Source organism: Mustela lutreola, chromosome 5, assembly GCF_030435805.1.
Source record: "Mustela lutreola isolate mMusLut2 chromosome 5, mMusLut2.pri, whole genome shotgun sequence".
NCBI classification, from domain to species: domain Eukaryota; kingdom Metazoa; phylum Chordata; class Mammalia; order Carnivora; family Mustelidae; genus Mustela; species Mustela lutreola.
Window position 1 is genome coordinate 11935472 of NC_081294.1, and position 27499 is coordinate 11962970.

The following is a 27499-nucleotide window of genomic DNA, read 5'->3' on the forward strand; positions in this document are numbered from 1 at the left end:
TCCCAGGATGGACTTTGAAAAGACAACTGACCTCTTTGTCATTTCAAGCTCCTTGGTCTTCGGCACCCTGAGTGGTATCTGGTTGGAACAGCAGCTGAATGATCTCCAACCACGGAAATCACAAGACAAAACAAACAAGAATCCCCGAGTCTATATGGCTTGCTGTGAAGTCTGTCAATTTACCTCTACTGTGACTCTGTGTTCGCCTTTGCAGATGGAGTGCTTCCCTCGTTGGTGACAAGGGCATTTGGAGAAGGGGAGGCAGGGGGTGGCCCCAGCGAGAAGACAACTATCTCAGAACAGCTGGCACAGCCTTACCGCCTTCTGGGGTGTGTGATCATAAATGGCCCTGTGCAATTACACACACTGACACATCGGTGTCCCTCCATTTGCAAAAGTGGTTCACGTGTGTTTCCTTTACCAGGACCTAAGCAGCAAGGGCAGGGCCATGTCAAAGATGGCAACGCTTCCCTTGTTCAAAGGTCACTGGCTTGACACTGACTCTAGAATGCCTCCAGAACAGACACAACATCAGCACAGGGCAGGAAAGCGAGTGTCCTAAAGGGTATGTGCTTTTTCCCAAAGGAGGCCTCCAAAATGATTTATTCTTCATGTTTCATGAAAATCTCGCTAAATGTCAGTTTCTTAGGCCCAGCGCAGATCCGAAGCAAGAAATTAAAAGGTACTCATCATGTATTAGCTATTTTTATTATTTTATTATGTTGTTGTCTTGGTTAGTGCCAAAATCTTCAACTGTTTTGACTATCACCTGTCAGCAGCTACCCCCTGACGGCCCAGCACAATAGGGATCTACAAGACATCAAAAAATATTTCATGACGTCCTGAGTACCATATTTATCTAATAAGGTAGACAGATGTGTGATACGTATTTCCAGCAATGATAACTTTTGTACTAAAGAAAGAAAAAGAAAACTAATGATTTATATTTTAAGGGGTAAGCTTCAGTTATCAAAAAAAAAAAAAAAAAAAAAAAAGCACTCATGCAGGCAGCTCACATCCAAATAATGCTGTAGAAAAACAGGGTTTTCCTTATTTTTATTGCATCTCCACAGCAACTCACAGAGTTACAGGTGAGAAAAAAGTACCAGATTGACTTTTCTAAAATGTAAGCATCAGCCAAGTCACTCTGGTATGAGTTTCACAAGGTTTCTTTACTCCAACTCACCTAGGACATTAAAGAAGAATGTGTGGCATCTCTCATCCTCCCATACCAACATACCCTGCCCCATGTCAGACAAGGGAGAGTCAGGAGACCTGGAGACCCCATTACTGAGCCCTCACACCCACTGAGCTCATCACAGCTGAGAAGGGAGATGGTGCCAGGAACTGTGTTACTTGGGACTCACTGCTTTCAAAGAATGCGATGGTTCCCTAGAGAGAGATTTAGATATTGTCTTGATATTTGAAGATGTTGAGTATGTTTTGAAGGATATGCTTGGGAAGAAGGATTCTGACAAAGTAGTAGTTAGGCAAGTCATCAAACCAGTCAAGAAATAAAGAAATGGAGAAACCTGCTGCAGGATTAAGCCTCTGTGGTCTAGAAGTAATCCACTTACCTAAGTGCATCAAAGGAATGGGACTTTAAATGTAGATTCACATCCCCAGAGAACTGGGAAACACCAAGGGGACAGAGTATCAGTTGGCTAAGGCGGTCACAGTGTCCTTGACTAAATATGGACTGCCAGGGAAGAGTGACCTCATTTTCTATGTATGAACCAGAAACTGAAATAGGTACCCAATTACGCCAGGCATAAAACCCAAGGCAGTCAGAAAAACACGTTATCTACTTATTACACAAAGATGCTCACTGAAACTTTATATGGCAAGAAACAAGAAACCTCAGCATTTAAACAAATTGGGGAAGAAGCAGTTGAAGGGGATTAGGAAGTACAGACTTCCAGTTCGAGAGTAAGTCATGGAGATAGAAAGCACAGCCTAGGAAATATAGTCAATAACACTGCAATAACCTTGTATGCTAACAAATGGTGACCACATTCATCACGGTGAGCACTGTGTAAGGTACAGAATTGTCAGATCACTACATTGTACACGTGAAACTAATATAACATTGTATGTCAACAGTTCTTCAATAATAAAAAGTAATAAAAAATAAACACCATTGCAAAAAAAAGTAGGTACTTGATAAGTAATAAAAGAACAAACAAAAAAATAAACAATAGGGAAACATACACAGCAAAGGGAATGACAGCATGCTTGTATAATCAAATGCTATGCTGTTATTTAAAAGCATACTTAAATACTTGTAAGTGATATGGGAAAAATGCCTCTGGGTTCTGCAAAACATACACATATCTCAATTATGATGAAAAAAATTTGGCAGGAGATATTCAAAACATTAAAGAAGTTCTTTTCTTTGGAGTGGAATCAGAGGTATTTTTACTTTTTCCCTCCATTTTGAAATACTTAACCAAACTTTGACAGTTAGCATTTAGTATTTTTATAATTAGAAAACAATGAATGGCATTTTGAAATCTATTCCATTACCATAGAATAGACTGAAGGGAAAAAAAATCCCTCCCTCCCCCACAGTTGCTTGGAAACTTGGCTGGAGATTGCCATTTCTGTCTCTAGGTACTTTGCAAAGTGGAACATACAATGGGCAGTTTTATTATTACTTAAGGCAAGCTCTGCCCGGGGGGTCTCTTCCCTCACTTACAGATCTCGGATAGAGGGATAGAGAGTCCTTTCCCAGCAGTGGCCAAAGTCAGACACACACACTTTTTCATTCTTTTACCTCCTGGTCTGGAGTGGGTGGGGGGATGTATTTCCCTACTTAGTAGACAAAAAAGACATTTATTAAACTATTTTTCCTGGGCCTTTCTCTTTTTCCATTTTGTGGTATTAGTAATTTGAGACCCTTATATTGTGAAAGCCTAATGCTAGGTTCCCTCAGTTTGAAAGGACTTAACGTTCCCGTTATGCAACTTACTCTACAATTCTAACAATCCATATACAAAGCTCTTCATTCACACATAAAAACTTTGGGTCTTTGAATTATTATGAATTATCATACTGGACCCAACCAGATTCAGTGAATCATCTAGGGCAATCAGAAATACCCACAGTTATCATCTTGGTGTGGCAAAGGGAATTACCAGACACTGGGCAGAACACATTTCTTCTCAAGTTTAGAGAACAATTTCAAACTTCTTTACTCCTTTGAAGTCTTCATAATGAAGTTGTATTTAACATTTTAGGTGCCATTAAGTACCCTGAAACAAAGCTCACTGATTTATTCTACATAATTTGGTGAATTCGGCTTTTAAGGAATTCAGGGACTTTGTACCAAGTTTAGTTTTAAATAGAAATAAAAGTCCTTTGAACATGGTGACAACAGGGACATGTGCAGATACTTTTAAAAAATATATTGTTCAAAATCTATCTTAGCAATCTGCAGTGCTCTAGTGATAAAGACTAAATAATTTCTAAATAATTTTATTGTGAAGTAGCCGCTGCTTATCTTCCTCACTTCTAACCAAAGGCAAAATAAGATATACTGTTGCTTTATCAATATGAATTATCTGTATAGTTTGGTTCTTCTCCTGTGAACCTCTTGGTCACAATCCCTTTGTTCCTCAGAACCGTTTTTATGACTGTCTTAAACCATGAAATTCAAAATTTGACTGCTAAGATTAAGTTTAAGCCCAGGCTGGGAACCAGAAAAGCCAGAAACTTATTCCTAAATTTCTAACAACTCCCAGGCGGATTTCAGCAGCAGGGGGGCGGGGGGGGGGGTGCTGACTGGAGGAGGTGGGGAGCAGGAAGGCCAAGGGCCAGGCAGATGTGGGCTCGAGTCTTGGCTCCTCCCCATAATACCTGCGTGATCTTGCACAAGTGACTCTACTTGCCCCAAACCTCTCAGTCTTTCCACACTTTGTAACATGTGCTAGAAGCACATACCAACTAGTCAATAAATGGAAACAACTAATAATTTTGATTTTCAATCTGTAAAAAATAGAGATAAAATGATAATTCTAGATTATCATAAAGTGTACTAAGCACCCACAGGGTTCTACAAACACGATTTTACTTTCTGCGATAATGGACTGATTCTCATTGTTTCCTAGGGTGTTTTCATTTACTATTAAAAAGCAGGTTATTCTAGGTCAAGCAGCTTTTCTCCCCCATGTAGGATGTACTCCTCCCTCATAACCCCCCAAAATTACTGCCACCACCAAAATTTAAAATGTGATAACAGGTTTTGCTAACCTTGTTAGAACACTCCGTAATATTTAGGTTTCCTCCCTGACTGAGCCATAAAATTATAGGGAAATCTATCTACAACCGAATGTTCATACATCAGGAGGCTTTGGATGAATCACTGCAGGCTTCTTCCTAGCCAGCCCCTCCCCGACACGCACCGACAGCTGAGATAATTTATGAATATGTAATACCTTTACACAATCGCATATGTGCTGTTTATTCAAATTTCAGTGGAATCCTGCATATAGCTGGATTTCCATTTTAAAAGTTCTATCCACATTTTGTTTACAGAAACAGCAAACTGACGTTTATAACCATAAAAAAACCCCTCATCTTATATTATCTTTTGTTCTTGACAAGTCAGAGACTTAACAGCTAATGAGATGCTTTATTTTTTAAATTTTGCATTTCTTGTTCATCTCTAGAACATGTGACCCAAGGGCTGCTTTGACCTTTGACTCCTGTGCTCCTCTGTTACCCCTCTACTGGAGGATGAGTCAATTTTTGAAATATGAAGTCTTGTTCACTCAAGGCAAGGTATAACACACCTGCACACTCTAAAAGAATGATGGAGATCTACATGCATCCATCTGTCTGGAACATGATTAAAAACCCACATCAAGAGCAAAGTATTTTCTGAGGTCTAATGCAGACCACTTTTGCAGATAGGTTCATTTTCCTCCTCTCTGTTGTGTTTTAAGGCGGTTGGGGTAAAATGCACTTCTATTCTTACCCACAGGTGACTGGGTCACTCTTCAATTCCTACAGTAATTCTTCTCCTTCAGCTTAAGAAAACGTAAGTTCTGTTCCTCTACCCTTGCACAATTTTGCAAAACCATTATCATCTGATACCAGATGGCAAAAGAAGGTTTTTGGAAACCTATCATTCTCTCCCCCCCAACTACTCTGACAGACTATCTCCACAACCAGGCAGCCTGTAACCTCATTAACACACCGGCACTTAAGGGATAAGGGCCTCAGACAACACTTGCTGATAAAACATTTGTGCAAAGAGACAACTCTTCCAATACTTTACGTACGTCGGCTTTGATAATCAGGTTAGAGACATTTTAAGGATGCGTCTGCATTATTAGGCCCACTAAGATAAACCGAATGTGTGACTGTTTCTTATGTCTAGTCTCCCTTTTGGGACCTCAGGAGATCTTTTCCCTTACACTAAAATCAAATGCTTAGTTATATCTGCCTGGCACTAAATCAAGGCAAATGTGAGGCAGTAGTATGGTATGTTTCAGGTCATTTAATTACGACAAGGAATACTCTCACCTCCACCAGTTATCCCATATAACTTTCTTTCTCTTATTCCCTCCCTCTCTTGCTCTCACATACGCGCTCACTGTCTCTGTTTCTCTCTCTCTCTCTCTCTCTCACACACACACACACACACACACACACACTATAACAGCTCAGGGAGAAGGGATCAGGTGAACAGCTCCGGCTTTCTGACCTTTGGGATCACTCCAAGAAAATAAGCCTTAAATAGTAGAAGGTGCAGGTGAGCTTACAGCACTGGACTCATCTAAAATGTGCAGGGCAGTGTAGTAAATTCAATCCTAGAACCTTTCCACAGATTATACAAAACACCTGAAGTCCCCAGTGCTATGAGAGAAGAGAAGGTGGGCAGAAAGGAGGCGGAGCAGCAGAGATGCCCTGGGGAGACCCTAGGGAGCAAAGTGGCAACAGAAAAAAATATAATAGTTCACCGGAAGAAATTAGTTTGCTTACTAGGCAAAGGTCTCCAGACACTATACCATTTTGTGAACATTTCTGGGCCAGAAAATTTGAAGTACAAGTAGCTTACAATGGGGGCCAAGCATTAGTGAGCTTACAGAGTTGAATCAAGCAAAAGTTCTGAGTACAGAGAGACACATCCAAGCAGATACTCATCCGACAGAGCAGTCAAACAGACCCCCTTCTGAAAGGGGGTATTTTAAAAAACAAAAAGTGCACCAACACAGGTGCATTTTTTTATACATATATTCCTTGAAGTCTCTCGACTTTAAGTCAAAGAAATAAGATAGTACAATACCGAGAGTGAGGCTCATCACTCGCTGGGGCCAGTCCCCACACCTGCCTCCTTGACAGGCGGCAAGCCACTGCCTCCCACCCCCATCCTCTCCCTGGCCTTCAAACGCAGCTGCATCCCGCTGGAGGCTCTGCGAAAAAGGTTCCCATAGGCAAAGTGCAGAGTACCAGTGCCCCACTGTTGGGAGAGTCTGCAGCGCTGGGGATTTGCAATGACGCCACATGGAGAGAAACGGGGAGGGGTGGGGGGGGCATGAAAAAGAAACAAGGACTTGAAGGCAACAAACAAAAATGCACTCCCCTGCTTTAGTGGTCCAAAAGGGGAAAAAAAAGGTGTGGGGGAGAGAGAAACCCCAAATTAGAGATGGTCAACGGTTGGCTTATCAGGACACATTTGGGTACCCTTAATCAATACCTGGGCAAAAAAAAAAAAAAAAGAAAGAAAAGAAAGAAAATTAGAAGTACCTGGGAAATGAACTTGGGACACGTTCTAATACAAAATCTCCCCATCATCGCCATCACCATCACCACCAACACCGCGTAAATAAAAACCAAGCACTTGAGCTATTAGCAACTACATTCTACTTACAGACCTGACGTTTACATAATAACAAATTACATAATACTCCTGCTGTGCACTAAAAACCCTTCTATAGGTGAAGCTCTAAACCCTCTGGTCTTTTAACATTTTCCAGAGAAAGCTGGAAAAGTCGGCTGAATAACTGGGGGGAGGGGGAGATGGAGTGCTGGAAAAGTCATCCTTGACAAGCTGCAAGCCCCACCAAATGCTCCCGGATAAAAAGGGACTCGGAGCAGGTGACTCCCCGCGGCTTTCATCCCCTGGCGCCCGGGTGTCTAAGGCCAAGGCAGAGCGAGCCCGGCGCGGGGCGCAGGGCGCGGGGTTCAGGGCGGAACTGCCCGGGCCGGGCGAGGGGCGCGGCCGGGGCTTACCTGCTCCCCGAAGTCGATGGCTATGTTGGTGATGCCCAGGGGCACCAGGAACCGGATCAGGGGCCAGTAGTGCGTGAGCGCCGGGAATTTCACCATAGTCCCCGCCGTGGGCTGACCCCACACACATCTGCCGCCGCGAGGGGACTCTGCCGGGAGGCGCGGGGCGAGTGGGCCGAGCGGGGGCGCGGGCGGACGGAGGCCGCGTCCGGCGGGGCCTCGGGGCGGCGGCGGCGGCGGCGGCGGCGGCTCCTCCTCGCGGCTGCGGCGCCCTCTCCAAGCGCGGCTGTTCTAGCAGGAGATCCGCAAGCTCAAGTCCATCCCTGCTGCCCTCCCACACAACAAAGATCTGCCGGGAAAAAAAAGAGGAGGGACAGCGGCGGCGGCGGCGGCAGCAGAAGGTTCTGCTGACAGCGGCTCCATTATAAGCGCTCTGGGGCCCGGAAATAAATAAATAACCGCGCGCACGAGGCGCCGCCGCCGCCGCCGCCGCCGCCGTGCGGAGGAAATCAGGGGCGGGCGCGGAGGCGCGGACACCGCCGGCGGCCCCGGGGGCGGGCGGGCGGCGGGCTGGGGAGGGGCCGGGCCGGCCGGGCGGGCGGCGCCCTCCTGTCCTCCGCCGCCGCCTGCGCTCGGCGCGGCCGCGGGGGGCGCTGCGCACGCACAGGCCGCGGGGCCGCCGCCGCCTCCGCGGCTCCCGAGGCCGCGCGGGCTGGGACTCGCTGCGGTGCCGGGGCCGGCCAGGGGCGGCGGCGCGAGCCGGCGGAGCGGCGGGGGGGGGGGGGGGGGGGGTGCGCCGCGGGGAGCTGAGGGCCGGGGGCGCCGAACCTCTGGAGGCCTCGGGGACGCCCGGGTTCAGGCAACCGGGCCCTGTCGCCCGCCCCGCGGGGCCCGGGTCCGGCGTCCCCTCGCCGTCCCGGGAGCCACCGGGGCGTGTGCGAGCCTGGCAGCCGGGGGACGTGAGCGCGGACGCGCGGGGTGGGATCCAGGCGCGCGGGGCTGCGGAGGACCGGGAGCCCCCGGCTGTCCCCGGCGAGCGCCGCGCGCACTCCGTCCCCCGGTGGCCGCCTCGGACGGGCGGAGACGGGCCGAGGACGCCCCTCCCGGGCTGGGGCTGGGGCTGGGGGGCCTGCTTCGGGCCCACCTGGGAACGGGGGGCCGGGAGAGAGAGGGAGAGACGCTCCGGAAGGCGGGGGAGGGGGGAGCGCAGAGACAGAGCAACGGTCGCAGCGAAGGGGGCAACGCTCTCGGGGTGTCCCAGGGGAAAAGGCGCCGAGGGCCGCGGGGACCGCTCCCTGCACCCGCCCAGGCCGGGCCCGCCGCCCTTGGGGAGCGCTGGGACCTGCCTCCCGCCGTTTGCTAACGTGAGCCCAGATCCTCCCCAGTGCACCGCCGTTTTAAACCCACCGCAAACTCGAAAAGTCTGTCTCTTTTAGATAAACAAGGGGAAAGAAGAAAGAAAACACGGTTTTTTATTATACGGTGCCCCAGTGACTTCAGGGCAAAGACTAGCCGTGCCGAGGGTTTTCCCTAAAACTTCAGGCGAGCTTGACAGCCAAGCCAGCATCCGTCTGCGCCAGGGCAGGAGGACAGCGGGTGGAGGCCCCGGGAGGGAGAAGTGCCGCATGCAGGCAGGGCTTCGTGGGAAACCTCTGTCCCTTCTGCTAAATGTTGTCCTGAACCAAAAACTGCTCGCAGAAAATAGTTTATTAAAAGGAAGGGGGTGGGGGGGAAGCGCCTCCTGTGCAGGGTCGGCTTCACGGGCTTATGACCCGTGTCGCCGCAGCGAAAGTCCCAGCGTTTGGAAGATTTGTATTGGTTTATCCGACACTGTTGCCCTCTTGAAATTTCTAATTTTGGAAAGAGAGCCCATCCTGCTCAGATGATTTTACACTCCCCCCCCCCCCACATCACATGATTCTTTTAAAGTTTAATTAGCATAATGAATTAATCTATTGTTAAAAGCCCTAAAGTAATTTTGCAGCTAGGAATGAACCCATTACCTCACATGTAGCTTTGTAAAGCTGGTGCTCATAGCAAGCTAGAGACCTCAACTTTCTGGTTTCAGGCATTTCACAATGTATTTGTAAGGATCAAATGTTTTCCATATTTTATGCCATTTAAGAGACCTTTTAAAATTCCACACGGTCCACACAAGGCCTTGAGAAAGAGGAAGATAATTCACCCTGTAGCTCTGATGTAACCTCAAATGACATTCCCTATAATTAAAATGAAAATCTGGTAATTATGTATTGTGTTACCTGGTGTCAAGTAATATTTTCTAAAAGACTTCCCAGAAAAACAGGAAGTACTTGTGACAGGACTCTTCTCTATGACAAGTTCCCAAAAGGTGTGTTTTAATGTAGTCAAATCTTATTTAATATATACCAAGAGAGCTTGTTATTTAAAGGAATTCTCTGGGAAGGAGTTCTTTTCTAAAGCAAATATCACCTTACGGTTACTCTAGGTTTCCCTGGGCTCGTTTTACTCAAAGCAATCTAATTACACTGACCTTTGTCTGGAATGTGGGGTTGATGAGGTCTTCGATCAATACTCATCAAGTCCAGTTTGCTTTGGCTGGTCTCTGGACAAGGACCCGCCATGTCGCTGCCGGTGCTGCTACTGGCCCATGTACACACACAGCTTCCCTCTTCCGGAGGAATGGTGAGAAAGTTCCAGTGAATCAATGAAAGGCCGCCATCCTCGTTTGAGTATTCTGAAAGTGTATATTTCTCCAATGAGTGATTGAATAGTGTCATCTTTGATTACGGCAAAGAGCACTTTTTAGATTGGAGAGGCCTCCAAATTTCAATCACATAGTGGCAATATGGAAGTTAAGGGGACATTTGATTATTTTTTTCTGTCAAAGACTCAAAGTCAGAGAACTGATTTCAAAGGGGGGTTTTGGGCCTCTCTTTTGCTTCCTCTTTTTAACTTGGTCATTGTTTGAAAAGATAAGTTCAGAGAAACAAGTGATGATAATGAATGGGGAGTTTTCTAAATTACACAGAACCCAGAAGAGATCACAAAGTCGTTTGCACTGGATTCAGAGGGTTATCTTTCAAAGGGTACAGCTTTGTCTTCAATTTATAGAATTTTTGATCAAAGGACGTTGCAAGATTTATAGACTCTACACTCAAAAGTGTGAGGAAAGAATATATACATAGAAGAAAATGCTGGAAGAAAATGCTGCACTATTAACTGTGTTTAGGTACAGTTGCATAGTATTATTAATTTCTTTTTATACTTTTCTATATTTAACATAATGGCCATATAGCAGCTTATTAAAAAAAGTTTTAAAACATATTTATGAAATGTCATCAGAAGTGCAAGTGGACATTAATAATCAGAGCATGGGAAAAGTTACTCTTCACGGAAACAATTTTATAAACGACCAGCCATATGCCATTGTGTTGGTGTTTAAAATTATTAAAATTATTAACTCCAATTTTTGAAGAAAAAGTTACATGTGTGCCTCATATCTTTTTTTTCTGGAATTGGTCTCAAATGATTATGCACAAGTTACCCCTATATCTGTTGCAAAGGACAGAATAAAAGGTCATGTTTAAAATCATCCAGTTCTCTAACTCTGCAACTCGGATTTCCTTAATTGGAGGAGCCCACTGGCAGCAGATGGGAATTGTAGTCATGGACGGGGTCTGGAAGAAGGTGTCAAAAAGATTTGTGAAAGACTGACTTTATAGTGTTATGTACACACTATAATTATCCTCTCTTGTGTATTTAGTGTACCAATTTATTTAATAGATAGTTCTAGTGGAAGATTTAGTCCTGGATATTGGTGTCTTTTTTTGGATATTGGTGTCTTTTTTTGGATATTGGTGTTTTGAAGCCCCCTCCCCTCATAGACTAGCTATAAATTCAATCCTTATAGTTCTACATCTGAGCCTCATACAATTTTAAGCCATGGCTCATTGGGCGTGGCGTGGGGAAGCCTCAGATTTCTAGACTATTTAACTATGTTCGTATGAATATTGTTCTATTTGATGAAGTCATGATTTCTGCCCAGATCCAAGCTTCCAGAGAGCAGAAGACAAGTTGTCTACTTCCCCCCAAGCTGCATGTTTTGCTTTTGTGGTCTCTGTGTCATTCCAGGCTAAGCCTTGTAACAATTTGACTGGGCCATTGATCAAAGCCAGTTTTTGTACTCTCAACACATCCCAACAATGGGAGGTAGGAGGTGAGTGACACGGGTAAATGGTCCAGAAATGGAATATTTGCTATATATAAACTGGAATTAGCTAGTCATATTCTGCTAGGAGTTTCAGTTCTCACTTTTAATGATTTCTTTAATATTTTTAAAGGGACCACACAGATGCTTCCAAAATGTTGAACCGCGAGAAGGAATAGAGAGTTTCTCTAACATGCTGATATCGATATGGTCTGCAGACTATTTCGGTAAGTGAAAAGAACTGTAAAATGGCATGCTATTTTGGGGGGAAGGGAGGTAGAATGGGAGAGAAATAGGAATATGGTTGTGCATGTATCCGTGTATTTGCTTATATTTGTGAAGAAGACACACTGGAAATATAATCCAAAAATTATTCAAGTGGTTATCCATGGGGAAAGAGCGAGCCCAGGGTCAAATAGGGATGGAAGAAGGAATTCTCTGAATGTATTTTGTAATCTAATTTTGGCTTTGGAAACATTCATGTTTCAAATGATGAAAACAGAAAAATAAAGCAAAAGAAGACGATTATAGGCAGAAGACACATACATGTCATGCATTTTTTTTTTTTTTTTAGTTTTTTCCTTTTTTTCCTCTTTTATTCTGAGGAAAGGATTTGAGACAGATTTAATCAGAGCACAGATATATGCCTTATCCGGACATAATGCCCTTTTACATTTTATTTTTATATAAAAATTTTTTTTTCCTATAATTGCTAGAGAATATGGGGAACCTCTTGCCGGGTCAGTTTTTTAACCTGATGGCCTTGTGTATTGATAACTAACTTTGTGTCTGAAAAATGACTAAAAAACCAAGAGTAAGCTTTGAGATGGATTCTGCTTATGCCACTCAAAAATACCACCACCACTAGCCCCTGACCTTCAGGATTCTGGAAGCAGGCTACTTTATAGAGGTGAGCACATGATGGTTTGCTGACTTGTATTTGACTCATCAGGGTGACACACAAAGGATACAGGCTCTGCAAACCTTAGGTCAGGTAATTCCTAATGAATTGAATGGAATGGAGATGTAACTGAGATTAAAATACAGCAACTTTTGGCAGGTCCTGTGTCAGGCTTCCAGCTCTGTGGGGAGTCTGCTTCTCCCTCTCAACTTCTCCACTCTCATGCCCTCTCTCTCTCAAATAAATTAATAAATCTTTAAAAAATAAAAAATAAAAAAATCTTTAAAAAATAAAAAAAGTCTTTAAAAAATAACAACTTCTTATAACCCCTTTTCCTCTCTTTAACTTCTGCGTTCTTGTTTTTAATTAATCTCTGTGCCCAGCGTGGGGCTCAAACTCACAACTCCAAGATCAAGAGTTGCAAGCTGTACTGACTGAGGCAGGTATCCCTGCTATTGCTTGTTTTTTTTTTTTTTTTAATGACCAGAATAGCATAAAATGCATATTATTAAAATAGTTAATAAAGCTTAAATTTTTATTCTTGCTACCTATCCAAGGTCAAAAGTCTGTTTTTTTTTTTAAAGCCATTTTAACATATCATGTGATTCACAAAGATTTCCTGTGTAATTCCAGCTCACTTTGATATTTTCTTTTCTACTTATTATAGAGAGCTGCATCTTTCACTTTCTAATATGTGTCTGATATCTACCACAAAATATTGAATTTCCTGAGATTAGGAACTATTTAAAATACTACCATCTTCTTTCACTTCCCATGTCTCCCCACCACTCCTGGGACAATGACAGATACTAAGTAATGTGTTTTGAATCGAATTTTCTAAAAGTGTTTTATGTTTAATCTCCAAGTTTAGTCTCCAAGGGTATAAATCCTTTTCGTTGTATAGTTAGTAGTGACTGGACATCCTTAGCATGTTGATAATATGGAGAAATCAGGTTTTGTCATTTCTCAGACTTTACTATCCCAGAGAAGAGGCAGACAAACAATAGTTCTATTGTTACTGCATTTTAATTGAGTCTATTAATTTGACTAATTAAGGTATTAATTAATCAAATTCATAGCACAGTGTCACCTTCACATCAAGTAGCTAGCTTATCCCTGAATTCCTACATCTCCTCCAGATCATTTTTATATTTGAAAAGGTGCCTGATTTCAAAATGATATCCTGCAACACTACATAATTTCTCTTGTGACTCCATAGATTTAGTGGTTGGACAAGGTAGTAATGAAACCAGTGCTATTTCAATCTCTATGTAGATTGGCTCACTTTGTTTTAATCCATTTAGCAACCTCTTTGGAGTGCCTACTGTGTGCCAGACATGGTGCGAGGTACCGGCTATGTAGTATTGAACAGAAAAACACCATCTTCCTAAAACTGAAAACAACGTGAGATGTCTTCTCTCTCTGCTGCTCCAACTCAAAGCCGTACTGAAGGCTCCAGCCAATGTAATCAGGCAAGAAGAAGAGATAAAAGGTAGACACACTGGAAAGAAAAAGTATTTTTTTATTTGCAGATGATGAGATAGTTCAGATAGAAAACCTCAGAGATTTTTTTTTTTAAGATTTTATCTATTTGAGAGAGAGAGTGAGAGTGAGAGTGAGAGAGAGAGAGAGAGAGACAGCACACCAGCAGGAGGAGGGGCAGGCTCAGATGAGCAGGGAGCCTGAAGACATGGGGCTCAATCCCAGGACCCTGAGATCATAACCTGAGCCAAATTCAAGAGTCGGATGCTCAATCGATTGAGCCACCCCGGTGCCCCAACAGTCTTTAGCTTTTAATTACAGTGATTGGTCTACACGTTAGCTTCCTGGGAGTGCTATAACAAAGGACCACAATGTAGTCTCTCAAAGATCTGGGTGGTAGAAATCCAACATCAAGGTTATGGGCTGTGAATGCTTCCTTGGAATCTTCTGGGAAAGAATCCTTTTTTGTGCCTTTTTACAATTATTAATTATTTTTATTAACATATAATGTATTATTTGCCCCATGAGTACGGGTCTGTGAATCATCAGACTTACACACTTCACAGCACTCACCATATCACATACCTTCCCCGATGTCCATAACCCAGCCACCCTCTCCAGACCCCTCCCTCCCCCCAGCAACCCTCAGTTTGTTTTGTGAGGTTAAAAGTCTCTTACGGTTTGCCTCCCTCCCGATCCCATCTTGTTTCATTTTTTCCTTCCTTACCCCCCAAACCCCCCACCCTGCCTCTCAAATTCTTCATGTCAGGGAGATCATATGATAATTGTCTTTCTCTGATTGACTTATTTCGCTAAGCATAATACCCTCTAGTTCCATCCATGTCATTGCAAATGGCAAGATTTGGGGGCTTTTTAGATGGCTGCAGAGTATTCCATTGTATATATACACCACATCTTCTTTATCCATTCATCTGCTGATAGACACCAATGTTCTTTCCGTAGTTTGGCTATTGTGGATGTTGCTACTATAAACATTCGGGTGCATGTGCCCCCCACCCTTTTTAAAAGATTTTATTTCTTTTTGAGAGAGAAAGTGAGCATGCGAGAGAGAGACCATGAGCAGGAGGGAGGATCGGTGGTGAGGGAGAGGGAAAATTCTCAAGCAGACTCCCTTCCCTGCTGAGCACGGAATCCCAGGCAGGCCTCCATCCCAGGACCCTGACTGAGATCATGACCTGAGCCAAAGACAGACACTTAACTGACTGAGCCACTCAGGCGCCCAACCTCAGAGATTCTGTAAGAAAGCTACTAGAACTATGACATGAGCTTAGCAAGGTCACAGGATACAAAGGCATTTACAATACTCAATTGTGTTTATTTATACTAGCAGTGAAAAATTAGCAGTTGAAATTTAAAAACCATCACTGACAACAGTATTAAAATTCATGAAACATTTAGGGATAGATCTAATAAAAAATGTTGAAAACTGTAAAACATTAGGAGTTCAAAAGAGACCTAACTAAATGGAGAAGTGTGATAGATTAATGGACCAGAAAGCATTGTTAAGGTATCAATGCTCCCCAAAGTGGTCTACAGATTACACAGAATCCCAGTCAGATCCTTTGGAAAAAGAAAAGGCACAGGACTGAGGCCAGCCAAAGCAACTTTGAAGGAGAACAGAACTGGAGGACCCAAACTACCTGATTTCAAGACTTACTGAAAAGCCACCATAATCACCCCAGTGTGCCTTAGGTGAAACACACAAAGCAATGGAGTAAAGTAAAGAATCAGAAATAGACCCTCATATACACAGTCAATTGATTTTTCACAGAAATGGCAAGGTAATTAAATGGAGATGGAATAATATTTTCAGCAAGCATTGCTGGGACAAAATAATGACCTGTGAGCCATACTTCATGGCATGAAGTCAATTTAATAAAAATAAGTAAAATTAAGTAAACATAGATCAAAGATTTAATACAATAACCACAATACTTCTAGATAAACACTTAGGAGAAAATCTTTGTGACCATAGGTTAGCCAAAGATTTCTTAGACACAACATCAAAAGTGCAAACCACATAGAGAAACATTCATAAATTAAACTTCACAATTCAAAAACTTCTGCTCTTCCAAAGCTCTTGTTAGGAAAAGTAAGAAGAGGGGCGCCTGGATGGCTCTGTCAGTTAAATGGCTGCCTTTGGCTTGGGTTGTGGTCCCAGGCTCCTGGGATTGAGTCCCTCACTGGGCTCCCTGCTCAGTGGAGAGCCTGCTTCTCTCTCTCCCTCTGCTTGCTGCTCTGCCTACTGTATCTACTACTCTATCTCTCTGTCAAAAAAATAAATAAAATCTTAAAAAAAAAAAAGTAAGAAGACTAGCCATGGATTGGGAAGAAATATTTACAAAATACGTATCTGATAAAGGGGTTGTATCAAGAATGTAAGTATCTTTTCAAAACATAGTAATAGAAATACAAATAACTCAAAGTCATGTGTCTTCATAAACATATGAAAGGACTCTCACCTTTGTTACTTATAAGGGAAATGTGCCTTAACATGACCAAACACCTACTAGAATGGCTAAAATGTAAAATTAGGGCAAAAGCACCCAAGAGCTAGGGAGGTTACGGAGCAAAAGGAACTCACATACATCATGTTGGGAGTGCAAAATGGTACAGTCACTTTGGAAAATGGTTTGACAGCTTCTCATAAACTCAAATATACACTTACCAAACAGCCCAACAATTCCACTCCCGGGTATTTACCCAAGAGAAATGAAAACATATGTTCACAAAAAGACCTGCATGCAAGTGTTTATAGCAACTTATTCGTGATGACCCAAACCTGGAAGCAACCCAAAAAACCATGAACTGATGAATGGTTAAACAAGCTGTGATATATCCATACTGTGAAATCCTACTCCCAATAAATAAACCAGGCTACTGAAACACAGTACGGTTGAATCTCAAGAGGAGTAACTCAGAATGATATCCTCTCACATACCCTACCAAAAACATAAACTGTAGGGACAGAAATCGAAGGAGTTGCCGGAGCCCGGGGATGTGGTGGGAGAGCTTAAAGGAGCCATTACAAAGTAGTGCAAGAAAACTTTCTGGGTGATAGAAATATTTTACATTTTGATGTTGGTTGTGGTTATACAACTCCTAGAACTGTCTACCTAAGAAGGGTGAAATCTCAATATATATATATTTAAATTATGTCTTTACAAACCGACTTTTTAAAATAGGCTCCATGCACAGCCTGGACCCCAACGCAGGGCCTGAACTCATGACCCTGAGATCAAGACCTGAGTGGAGATGGAGAGTTGGAGGCCGGGTGGCTCAGTCGGTTGAGCATGGGGCTCTTGATTTCAGTTTAGGTCAAGATCTCAGGGTGCTGAGATCGAGCGCAGTATTGTGCTCTGCACTCAGAGCAGAGCCTGCTTGAGGATTCTCTCTCCCTCGCCCCTCCCACACTCTCTCAAATAGATAAGTAAATCTTGAAACAACAACAACAACAACCAAAAACAAGTCAGACACTTAATCAGCTGAGCTGCCCAGGTGCTGCAGTATAAACCTACTTTAAATAAAACATATGAGCACATTTAAACAAAATAAAATAAAACAATCCCTTCCTTTGCGGAAGAGCCGTTAATCAAATAAGCACACACATAAATATACAATTGCATGGCATTTGCTGGCCATCTCCTATCATAAAGAAGGGCTGGATAAGGAAGTTTACAATTTATGTTTAAATACTAAATCAACCCAGTTAATTTGCTTTAGAATTTGTGCAGGGTCTTCTATCTGCTATACTACTAACAGTAGCTAATATTTACGGCCATTTTCCCAAATGCCGGTTGCTGCGCTAGATGCGCTAGATTCTTTATACATATCATCTCATTTAATCCTCAAAGAAATTCTATGAATTTGCTACTTTTACCCCCACCCCACCCCACTTTTTTTTTTTTTTTTTTTTTTTTGCAGTGGAAGCATAAACACAAAGGTTAAGTAAGCAAATTTCTAAGGTCTCACAACTAATAATCAAAGGGGTTGGTGCTCAACGCACATTTACCTGACTGAAAGCCCTTGACCCCCATGCCAGGGCTTCATGATGGAGTGTGCTTAAAATGCAGAGTCTTTGCCCTTCCGCAGAGACTGGGACTCAGCCTGAAGAGTGGGATCATCCTGGAGGCTTCATTCACAATCCCCCAGGACATGCTGGCGTATCCACCCCTAACCGACGGTCTGAATGGCTAGTAGAGTTTCGAGGACCATGAAGATTTAGAATCACAAAACAGCGAGGCTGGACAGCATTTTAGAAATTATTTCGTTCAACTGTGTATCCAGCGCTTTTGTTTACAAGAGACTGGAGAAAGCAATGGGCTCCAGGAGGGAGAGCAGTGGTGCTGGGAGTGTCTCAGAAACGGGACATGAAGGATAGCCTGGGAGAGGACACAGCGGAAGGGGAGTCAAGGTCACCAGCCAGAGCGCTGACCGGGAAGAGGGGGCTGACTTGGTAATAACTTCCCGCTGGCCTCTCTCTGGTGCTGCATTATTAGCAAAGTACTTTTTACATAAATTACATTCATTTGTCACAATGAACTTATGATAAGGCATATTAGTTGTTTTCCTTTGTTTGGAAATAAGAGAGACTGACTTACGCTAGTCTAAGGCTACCAGCAGGACTCTCTCCATCCCTAAATCACTATTCCTCTTCTCTCTCTTCCTTCTCCCCTCTCTCCCTGCCATCTTCCCTTCCTTCCTTCTCTCTCTGCTGTCCTCCTCTGCCTTGCTGGTGCAGATCATGAGTGGAAAATGTCCATCCACAACTCATGGGCTTAGGTGTCAGGTCTCTTTTGCTCCCAGGTCTGTGATTCCAAAGAATGGTCCCTACATGGGCCAGGTTGGTCAGCTGTCCATCCTGATTCAATGAGATGAGTTGGGGCATGGGATCCTCTTGTCCACAACGATCCCTGGGAGCTCCAGAGAGGAAAGCCGGCAGACGACAGGTATCTAGCACATGGCCCTCTGCCCCTTGGTTAGGTTACATACATACACGTATCACCCATATCTACAAGTTTTTAAAGACGTCTCTGCCTTACAAGGTCTAATTATTCTTGTTAAAACTGCAAATGTACATTCTTTTCAACAGATGGCAACTCAAGGTAATGCTCAGGCACTCTATAGAACAGAGGTTCACAGTTCATAGATCGTCTCACCTTTTGCCATATAAGGGGATGTCCTCAGGTTCCAGGGATTAGGTGTCCTGAGATGCCATTTCTTAGCCTATCACAAGTGACTTCATTCCAAAACAGCGCAGTTAATTTTAATAATACATTTTTGACCTAATGTATCCGAAATATTGCTGTCAGACATGTAATCAATATCAAAATATCAATGATTTATTTTACACTCTTTTGTCCTGCTAAGCTTTCCAATTCCAGTGCATATGCCCAAGCTCCCTGTTCTCTCTGCATCCGGTGGGGAAGAGCTCAGCACACAATCAGGGGTCATGCTCCAGCACAGGGACCCTATTGGGCTCTTGTTTTACAGGGGAAGAGTGACTTTGGGAACTAGACATCCCTGGAGCACTGACCCAAGGGCCCTCTGTCCCATACCCGGAGACCTTGTGTCTGTCTCGTCGCAGGGGAAGCTGAATCTGGGTGCAGCCGTGTTTTCTGCACGTGAGAACATCCTAGCAGGGCTGAGTCCTTGGCTCTACGACTTCATTGTCAGGAAATGGAAATGTCAGGGAAGCACCCCTGGTTGTTCACTGGGGAGTCCTCCTTGTCTGCACAGCTGAAAATGGCGACCCAGGATTAGGTCTCCCTGATTCCAAAGCCAGTTCTCCCAGCCACTCTTCTCTTCCGCTCCTGCTGGCTTGACCATAATCATGCAGGGTTCGAGCCGGGGCCACCTCCCAAGGTGGGCTGAGCAAGGGGGTTGCTTAAGAAGGCAGCCCCAAATTGGACTGAGGTAGGACAGCAGGCAGGCAGGGCCGGGATCCCTGGTGGGGCAGGGATTGGGACACTCCAGGGTGTGGTCCCTGTGGCCGAGGTAAAGAATGGAGCTTCTGGAGACGCCCACTTGGCCTGGCCCAAAGTGGAGGCGGTGGCTGGGGCAGCTCACAGAGAAACTTGTTTTGGACGAAGGTGAACTGCTAAGTTGTTTGTTTTTTGATGAACTTTCCCACCCAAGAATGTTCCAGTCATGTCTTAAAAGGCTTAGTCCCCCCACAGGTCTGGTTTTCCTGAGTCAGTGATTTTTGTCTCCTTCTGTCTAAGAATCCTGCCAGTTTGTCTCCCCAAGAGTGTTTTGTTGGCAGACTGGGGCTCAAGTGACTCTGGATAGAGACTGAGTCTCCATAGCCTTTGGTTAGTAATTTTCCAATTCCTTCCAGCACTGGGGCCTCAGGTGGGCATCTGACCTGAGCATAACAGTAACGAACCCCATCAGCTCCAGTCGCTGGGGTGTCTGCCCAGAACAGGTATCCGTGACAGGCCTTATCTTGGGATGGCTTGGCCGCCTACCAGCCCAGGGTTGCTGCTTGCTGGAGACTCCATGCAGAAGGAAAGGATGTCTTTTTCCCAGTGGTTTCCAAGGACTCTGCCCAGCGTTCATACGGCGTGTGTACAGGGATCCGCTGCATGTGTGCTCACCTTTCCTGGACGTGTCCATGCAGAACATGTGGCCCAGAACTCAGAGTGTGCAGATGAGTAACAAGTGAGATTTGATGTAGATCTGTTGTATGACAGCTTCCAACGCAAAATGTGGGACAAGTTCATTGGGTTTGTTTTCCCAGGGTTTCTCGGACTCTTTCCCACAAAATTCAGTATATTTAAATTTGTCAAGTCCCCCGACAGCCCTAATGTCATTAAAGGTAAGATTGATTGTGTTTTCTGAACCCCAAATCCTGTTTGTGGCTACTTTTCAAAGTCAGTCTGATAGGTGTAATTTGGAGGCAGAAATACTGAAGTGTTAGCCGGTCTATAAAAACAGCAGTATACACATGATTGGGATATGAGCGGTCTAAGCCACATTTAGGGCCCTTGATGGTTCTTCCTAAAGATAGTTAAGTCCAATCCTCTTCATCCCATATGTATGTGACAGCAGCAAACTCTGAGATAGGTGAGCCATTGACATTCTTTCTGGCTGGCGTAATCCCCTTGTCTTCCTTTTGACGGTGGAGAGGCTTGGGCACGGCGGTGGGAGATCTACAAAGATGAAGGGCCAGGAAGAAAGGCAGGGTGTGGAAAGGAGCTAGACAAATAATAATTAGTAATAAAACAACAGGCACAGCAGGAGGTAGTATTTTTCAATCACACACCTTGTGCCATGGAAGGCTTGGAGTTTTGTACTAATACCTCATACATTCATTCATTCATTTATTCATTCATCCCTTTATTCAATCTCTCAACAGTTATTAACATATCAAGCAACATTCTGGGTGCCAAGGATCTAGGAAGGAATGCTCCAAATTCATTGCTCTCAAGGAGCTTACATTCTAGCAGGGGAGAGACAGCAAACAAATATATAATGCCAAGTAGACAAGTGCTGAAAAAAACCTGAGCACAGGACAGAGGGGGACAGAGGTTGGTATGGAGACTTCCTTCCCATGAGTAGGTGTCTGTTGCCTTTGCAGGCAGAGGGAATAGCTGCCCTGAGCCCGGGAAGGGCTTGGCAGGTAGAGGGAAAGAGCAAGGAAGGAGAGCTTGGGGGTGAGGTCCAGGGGGTACCTGGGGATCTGAGTGAAGTGGGGAAGCCGTTGGGGATTTTTGAGCAGGGACATGTCTGATGTGGACTTCAAAGCAGTCATACTACTTGCCTAGTGGAAAAAGGTTTGGTTGGGGGTAAGGGTGGGAGCAGAGAGGCCAGTTATGGTGCTACTGCATATGGCGCCACCTTGCCTTGGAGGGAGATGGTAATGGCTTGGAGCCACGAGCTGAGATCGGAGGATCTAAGAAGTAGTGGGTTCCAGAGACACTCTGAAGTTATGGAGGCAGTATTTGCTGATGGATTTGGATGTGAGAGCAAGAGAGGAGGCGTGTCTTGACTTGCTAGCCCAAATGAGCACTACCACTTACTGCCACGGGATGCACAGGAGAAGGGGCACATCTGGGGATGAAAAATCAAGAGTTTGGTGCAACACGCCAACTTCGTGATGCTTGTTAGACATTAAGTGGAGACGTTACAGAGAGCGCTGCGTGACTACATTAGTTTGGAGCTCAGTCGGGAGGCTCGGTTTGAGATTCAAGAGTCCTCAGCCAAGGGCTGCTATGTGGAATCCCAGCTCCAGATGAGGCCATCCCGGGAGTGAGAAGATCCTCTGACCTGTGTGAGGAGGGAAGGGACACATGCTGGGGGAGTTGAGAGAGGTAAGAGGAAAATGGGGGTGGGGCACGTGGTGGGGGACAATAAGTCAACGGAGTGTCCAACCATGTCAACTGCACTAAGAAACTGACTAAGATGAAGACAGAATTGACCACAGGGCTTAGCAGCATGTCTTTCATCTCAAAAGCTTACGGGGTGGGCTCTATGATTATCCACTTTATCCTCAAGGAAGCCACAACTCAGAGAGGCTCAGTAACTCCGCCAAGGCTGACAGAGTCAACGATGGACCCAGATGCCACCCCAGCTAAGCCCTGAGGCTCCCTGCTCTGTGCCAGGATTCCTCCGGAAGCACACATCCCCCTTCTTACTGCCAGTGTGGGAGTCCTGGGCTTTTTAGCTCACCTCCCAGGCAAACGGTGAAAGTGCTCCAGGAAAGAAGCCTATCTCAGCTCCATTTGGAAGATGACAGATTATTGGAGAATCTTCTGAATGATTCAAAAAGAGGACGGAGTGAGGATAATGCAGAGCATTTTGGAGAAGCCTGCTTTACCACTTATCTTCAGTCGAAGCTTATGATTGCTTTAAAAATGTCTTATTAGTATGAGAGAGAGAGAAAAGAAAGAAGCTGAAAATAAAAAGTGTTTACACCAAAAAACGGAGTGGAGGATTTGTAGGCTTTGCTGACTGCAGGCTACAAAACAGATTTGTGGGTGAAATCTAAGCTCTTTGTGTGTGTTCTTTTCCATTTCCTCTCTTTTATGCTTAATGCCCATTAAAGAAAAGCTAATTAAGACACTATAGGAGTAACATAAGTAACCTTCATCCCTAAATAATGTTATCTATTGACTGCAAAATATTTCGCGTGAAAAGCATTTTCCGGCTTTTTTGAGACAAAAAAAAAATTAGCTAATGTATTGCCCTACTTTGTACGATTATTTTCTGCCTGTATATTCTTAAAATTAGTAATTCTCTGAACATAGATTTTCAAATCTGGGTTTCCCAACCCAAAAATCGAATGGGTTTACAGTAAGTGTATTTTATAGGCTCTAGATGCCAAGGCAGATTTTAGACGATAGTTATGAAATAAAAGACTCTTTTTAAAAAAGATTTTATTTATTTATTTATTTGAGAGCGAGAGCACGTGTGCACGAGAGCAGGGGGAGGGGCAGAGAGAGAGGGTGAGAGAGAGAGACTCCTCCTGCCCATTGCAGCGCCAAGGAGGGGCTGGATCTCATGACCCTGGAGATCATGACTTGAGCCGAAATCAAGAGCCTGTTGCTTATCCAACTGACTCACCCAGGCGTCCCTAAAATGAAAGATTCTTAATTTCAGTGTGAACTAGTTTTGTCGGGCTGCCAAAGTAAATCACTGCAACTAGGTGACTTAGAACAACAGGAATTTATTCCCTCGTGGTTCTGGAGGTCTGAAACCCGAAGGCTCTAGGAGAGACTCCTTCCTTGCCTCTGTCCCCTCCTGGCAGCTGGGGGCGTTCACTGGCTTGTGCCTCCATGAACATCATCTTTGCCTGGTCAGCTTTCCTGAGTCTCTGGGTCTGGAAACCCTTTCCGTCTTTCTCTGATAAGCTCATTGTCATTGGAGTTAGGACCCACGTTAAATCCATATCTCGATTTGCGAAGACCCCTTTCTCCAAATAAGGTCACAGTCACAGGTTTGGAATTTGGGATTTGGACATATATTTTGGGGGCTACTACTCAACTGCCTGTCCAGTGTTATACCCCAAAGTAGCGGGAAGGAATCAGAGACCTAGGTCTAGGTCCTCTTCTCTCTGATGTCTGCTTTTGTAAATTTGTGCCCAACACCATGCTCAAGAGAACACATCCAAGGTGTGTGAGTAGTTTAGAGAGACATGGGAGCGATAGAGGGGGAGATGGTGCACTTTGCACTCCCTGCTGGTAGCGTCTAGGTCCCACGGAAACAGAGGGCTCTGCACCAGACCATCTGGGCTGAAAGTGACTGCCAATTACTGGCTGTGTGATTCTGGCAATATACTTAGCTTGGCTCAGTCTTCATTTGTGAAATGTGAGTCATGATACTGACCTTAGAGTGTCCCTAGGAAGATCGAAAGAAGTGCCAAACGTAAAGCCCATAGCACAGCGCTTAGACGATTCTGTAAATGCCGGCATGGTCCTCTCACCCCAGAACCACAGTGCTTGTGTTCAGCATTTGCTTTTTACCCTTGGATCTTCCCAGCAAAGGGAGGAAGCTTGAGCCCTGGTCAGGGTCCTTGTATGGTACCTTTGCCAGCTAGTTCGTTCAGGCTCTCTGTTCCCCCAAGATACTTTGAATTCACTCACCAAGTCCTTTCTCTTTTACTGTCTTTCCCTCTTGCCCAGAGACTGAGTAGCTTTTCTCAGCTGTTTGTTAGGAAGCCTGGTTTCAGTCTCAGCCACTCAATTAAGCTTCTGCACAGCACCGCGCCAGCCTGTGGGAAACAGTCCTAGCTCACAGGCCTGGGCCTCTGGCCACCACTTCCAGTGTTTCTGAGCGAGCTGACTTAGAGAGCCTGAGCTGTCTATAGTTGAAGGCTGAGAATAACAGGTTTGTTTGGCAAGTCGGAAACTGTGGGCTGAATGGGGTTGCCGGTGATGGGAATGGAAATTAGGGTCTGGAAAGAGGAGCAGCAGGCCCTTCAGTGGGTCCAGGTGGGGTCATCTTCTCAGCTGCGGTGGACGGTGGGCTGCTCCACCCAAGGAGGGGGCCCTGGGCTTGGAAACTCCGGCTCTGCATGAACCCAGCAATTGGTCTCATGTCTCTGAGCTCCAGTTTTCTCCTGTGTAAAACAAAAACAAAAACAAAAACAAAAACAAAAACAAAAACACCCAGAAGTTTTGGGGGCACCTGTGTGGTTCAGTCAGTTAAATGTCTGACTCTTAATTTCGGCTTGGATCATGATGTCCGGTTCGTGGGACTGAGCCCTGAGTCAGGCGTTGTACTCGACTCAGAGTCTACTAGGGATTCTCTCTTCCTCCCCCTCTTCTCCTCCCACTCATTCTTTCTCTCTCGCAAACAAATAATAAATACGTCTTTTAAAAAACCCAAACAGACATTTTCAGTTGTTTGGGGTAAAAATAGATCACGGGCGTAAATGCAAGTGGCTTAGGTGATTACGGCAACTCCTCTGGGGCAGAGATCTTCTCTCTTTTAATAACTACTCTTCTTTTATGCATGTGGATCAGCAGTTGATGTCATGAATGCAGGTGAAGTCTATCCTAGTCAACAGGAAGGGTTTTCATGTTCAATTCCAGTCCAGAGGTTGTCTTTTCTTCACCAAGAATTAGGCGAAGGTAGAGCGTTTCTAACCTCCATGTCCTTCCAATCCCCTGGAGATCTTGTTAAAATGCAGTTGTCTTTCATTTAGCCAATCTTGTCTGGAACTTGAAATTCTGCATTTTTTAGCAAGTTCCTGATACTGATGGTGCAAGACCTTGCTTTGCGTAGGAAGGGGCCAAGTAACAGCCTGGAATTCAGCCGCTCAGATACCGTTGCCCCTTGAACAATGTGGAGCTTAGGGACGCAGAGACACCCCCATGCAGTTGGAAATCTGCTTATAACTTTTAGCTTCCCCAAACCTAAATTGCCAATAGCCTACTGTTGACTGAGAGCCTTACCAATAATGTAAGCAGTTGAGGAACACATACTTCCTATGTTCCTAGCATTATATCCTATATTCCTATAGTTATACCTAACTTTTTCTTACATTTTTTGGTATCTCTAAAATACTCTGTTCTGCTCTGGGTTTTTTTTTTTTCAAATTATGTAAATCTCCAAAAAATTTTCCAATATATTTATTGAAGAAAATCCACAGATAAGTGACCCAGCTCAGTTCTAGCCCTGTTATAAAGGTCAAGTGTACTCTGGTTTTCTCAGAAGATCTATGTTCAGGATTTCCCCAAAACTATGAGCTGTAACTTCTCTCTCTTTTTTCACTGAAAACTCATCATCTTCAGGTCAGAATTGGCAGAGAAGAATCTTCTTAGGGTCACCCCAAAAAGAACGGAGACAGCAAGGCAAAGGAAAATTACTTCTTTGATGAGAGCCATTTCTTGGATCCATAAGCGTGCTGACCCAGGATAACCGGAGGTATTTTTGTCTGCCAGGCTGTAATCTGCACATTTAGGTTCAGTGCTACAAGTTGGTCTAATGCTCACCTAGAAGCCTAATCGATAAATCTTTTCGGTGTTGTTTTGTTTTAATTTTGCATCCCTTAAGGTTTTGCTCCGATTCACCCCCTCCTCTCCCTTGTCTTCCCTTACTCGGATTCCTCTACAAGCTCTTGCGGCTTCTAGAATTTGCCTCTCTCCCAACGGGTTTCGTTGTATCTCCCCATCCTTTAATGGACTTCTCACTTGACACTGTAAGTTCCTTGAGGAAAACATGGTGATTTTCATCTCTGTGTCTTTGAGGTCCTGGACAAAGTGTGGCCTATCCTTAGACACTCCTGTTCTTGTAACATTATAGGTACAGATGACGACGTTGCTCATAGATACAGGAAACAAACTGTTGGTTACCAGAGGGGAGGGGGTGAAGGATGGCGAAATAGGGGGAGCGGATTAAGAGGGACAATCTCTCAGTTATAAAATGCATAAACCGTGGGGATGTGAAGTCCTGCACAGGGAGTATATAGTCAATGGTACTGTAATAACTTTATGTGGAGACAGACAGTAACGAGACTTATCGTGGGGATCATTTGGGGACCATCATTGGGATGCACACTGGAAACAAATAGGATATTGTATATCAGTTGTATTTCAATAAACACCAAAGATTTGTTTGCTGAGACAAGGGCCTTTTGCTCATTCTCATTAAATCCTCATAAGGACTCAGTGCATTTTTGCTGTCTTTCCATTTTATAGATGTAGCAACAAAAGCTTAGAAAGGTGGGGTGACTTACCGAAGGTCACTTAGGTGTCAGGTGGTAGAGCTGGGCCTTGGGTGAAGATGTGTCTGCCCCTTTGGTCCAACTTCATCCTCACCACTTTGGAATGACTAAATGGACAAATACACCCACAGTCAACTTTGTTTACCATGACCTGCAAAGTGTAGGAGGCTAATCATTGCTTTGGCTGAGCGTGCTGACATCCAGAGCAATGACTCCCAAGTCCTAGGCCATGGGCCCCGCCAGAAGAGAATTACAGATTCGCCAGTCTTTGATATGGGGAAAAGAAGGACATAAAGTTAAGTTCATTCAATTAGAGAACGGCCTTCACGAACAGATCACGTCTCTTCTTTTCTGATGTTCAAGCGAGCTTCTTTTCAAAAACCAATGGCACAAATAATTCGTAGGTATAAGTCCTTTTTCCTCACCACAAGTATATCCGTGACCATACAACGTTGTTTCCATATTATTGTCTCTATTCCTTCTGCTGTAGCTTTCCTCT

General features: G+C 44.4%; 1 protein-coding gene and 1 long non-coding RNA gene across 3 annotated transcripts in view; one reads left to right on the top strand and one right to left on the bottom strand.

The window, feature by feature from the left end:
• Nucleotides 1-7732, bottom strand: part of ANKH (ANKH inorganic pyrophosphate transport regulator) — a 128775-nt gene extending 121043 nt beyond the window's left edge. The window contains exon 1 of the mRNA XM_059173678.1: nucleotides 7240-7732. Coding sequence (XP_059029661.1) covers nucleotides 7240-7335 — 96 coding nt within the window. The 5' untranslated portion in view covers nucleotides 7336-7732. The remainder of the gene's footprint in view (nucleotides 1-7239) is intronic.
• LOC131831599 (uncharacterized) overlaps nucleotides 6920-27499 on the top strand; it is a 39054-nt gene continuing 18474 nt past the window's right edge. The window contains exons 1-2 of one of the 2 annotated variants that reach the window (XR_009353721.1): nucleotides 6920-7104; nucleotides 11559-11652. This is a non-coding gene — a long non-coding RNA (uncharacterized LOC131831599). Of the gene's footprint in view, nucleotides 7105-11119; nucleotides 11435-11558; nucleotides 11653-27499 lie in introns of those variants that run through there. The other variant, XR_009353720.1, reaches the window with a different exon arrangement.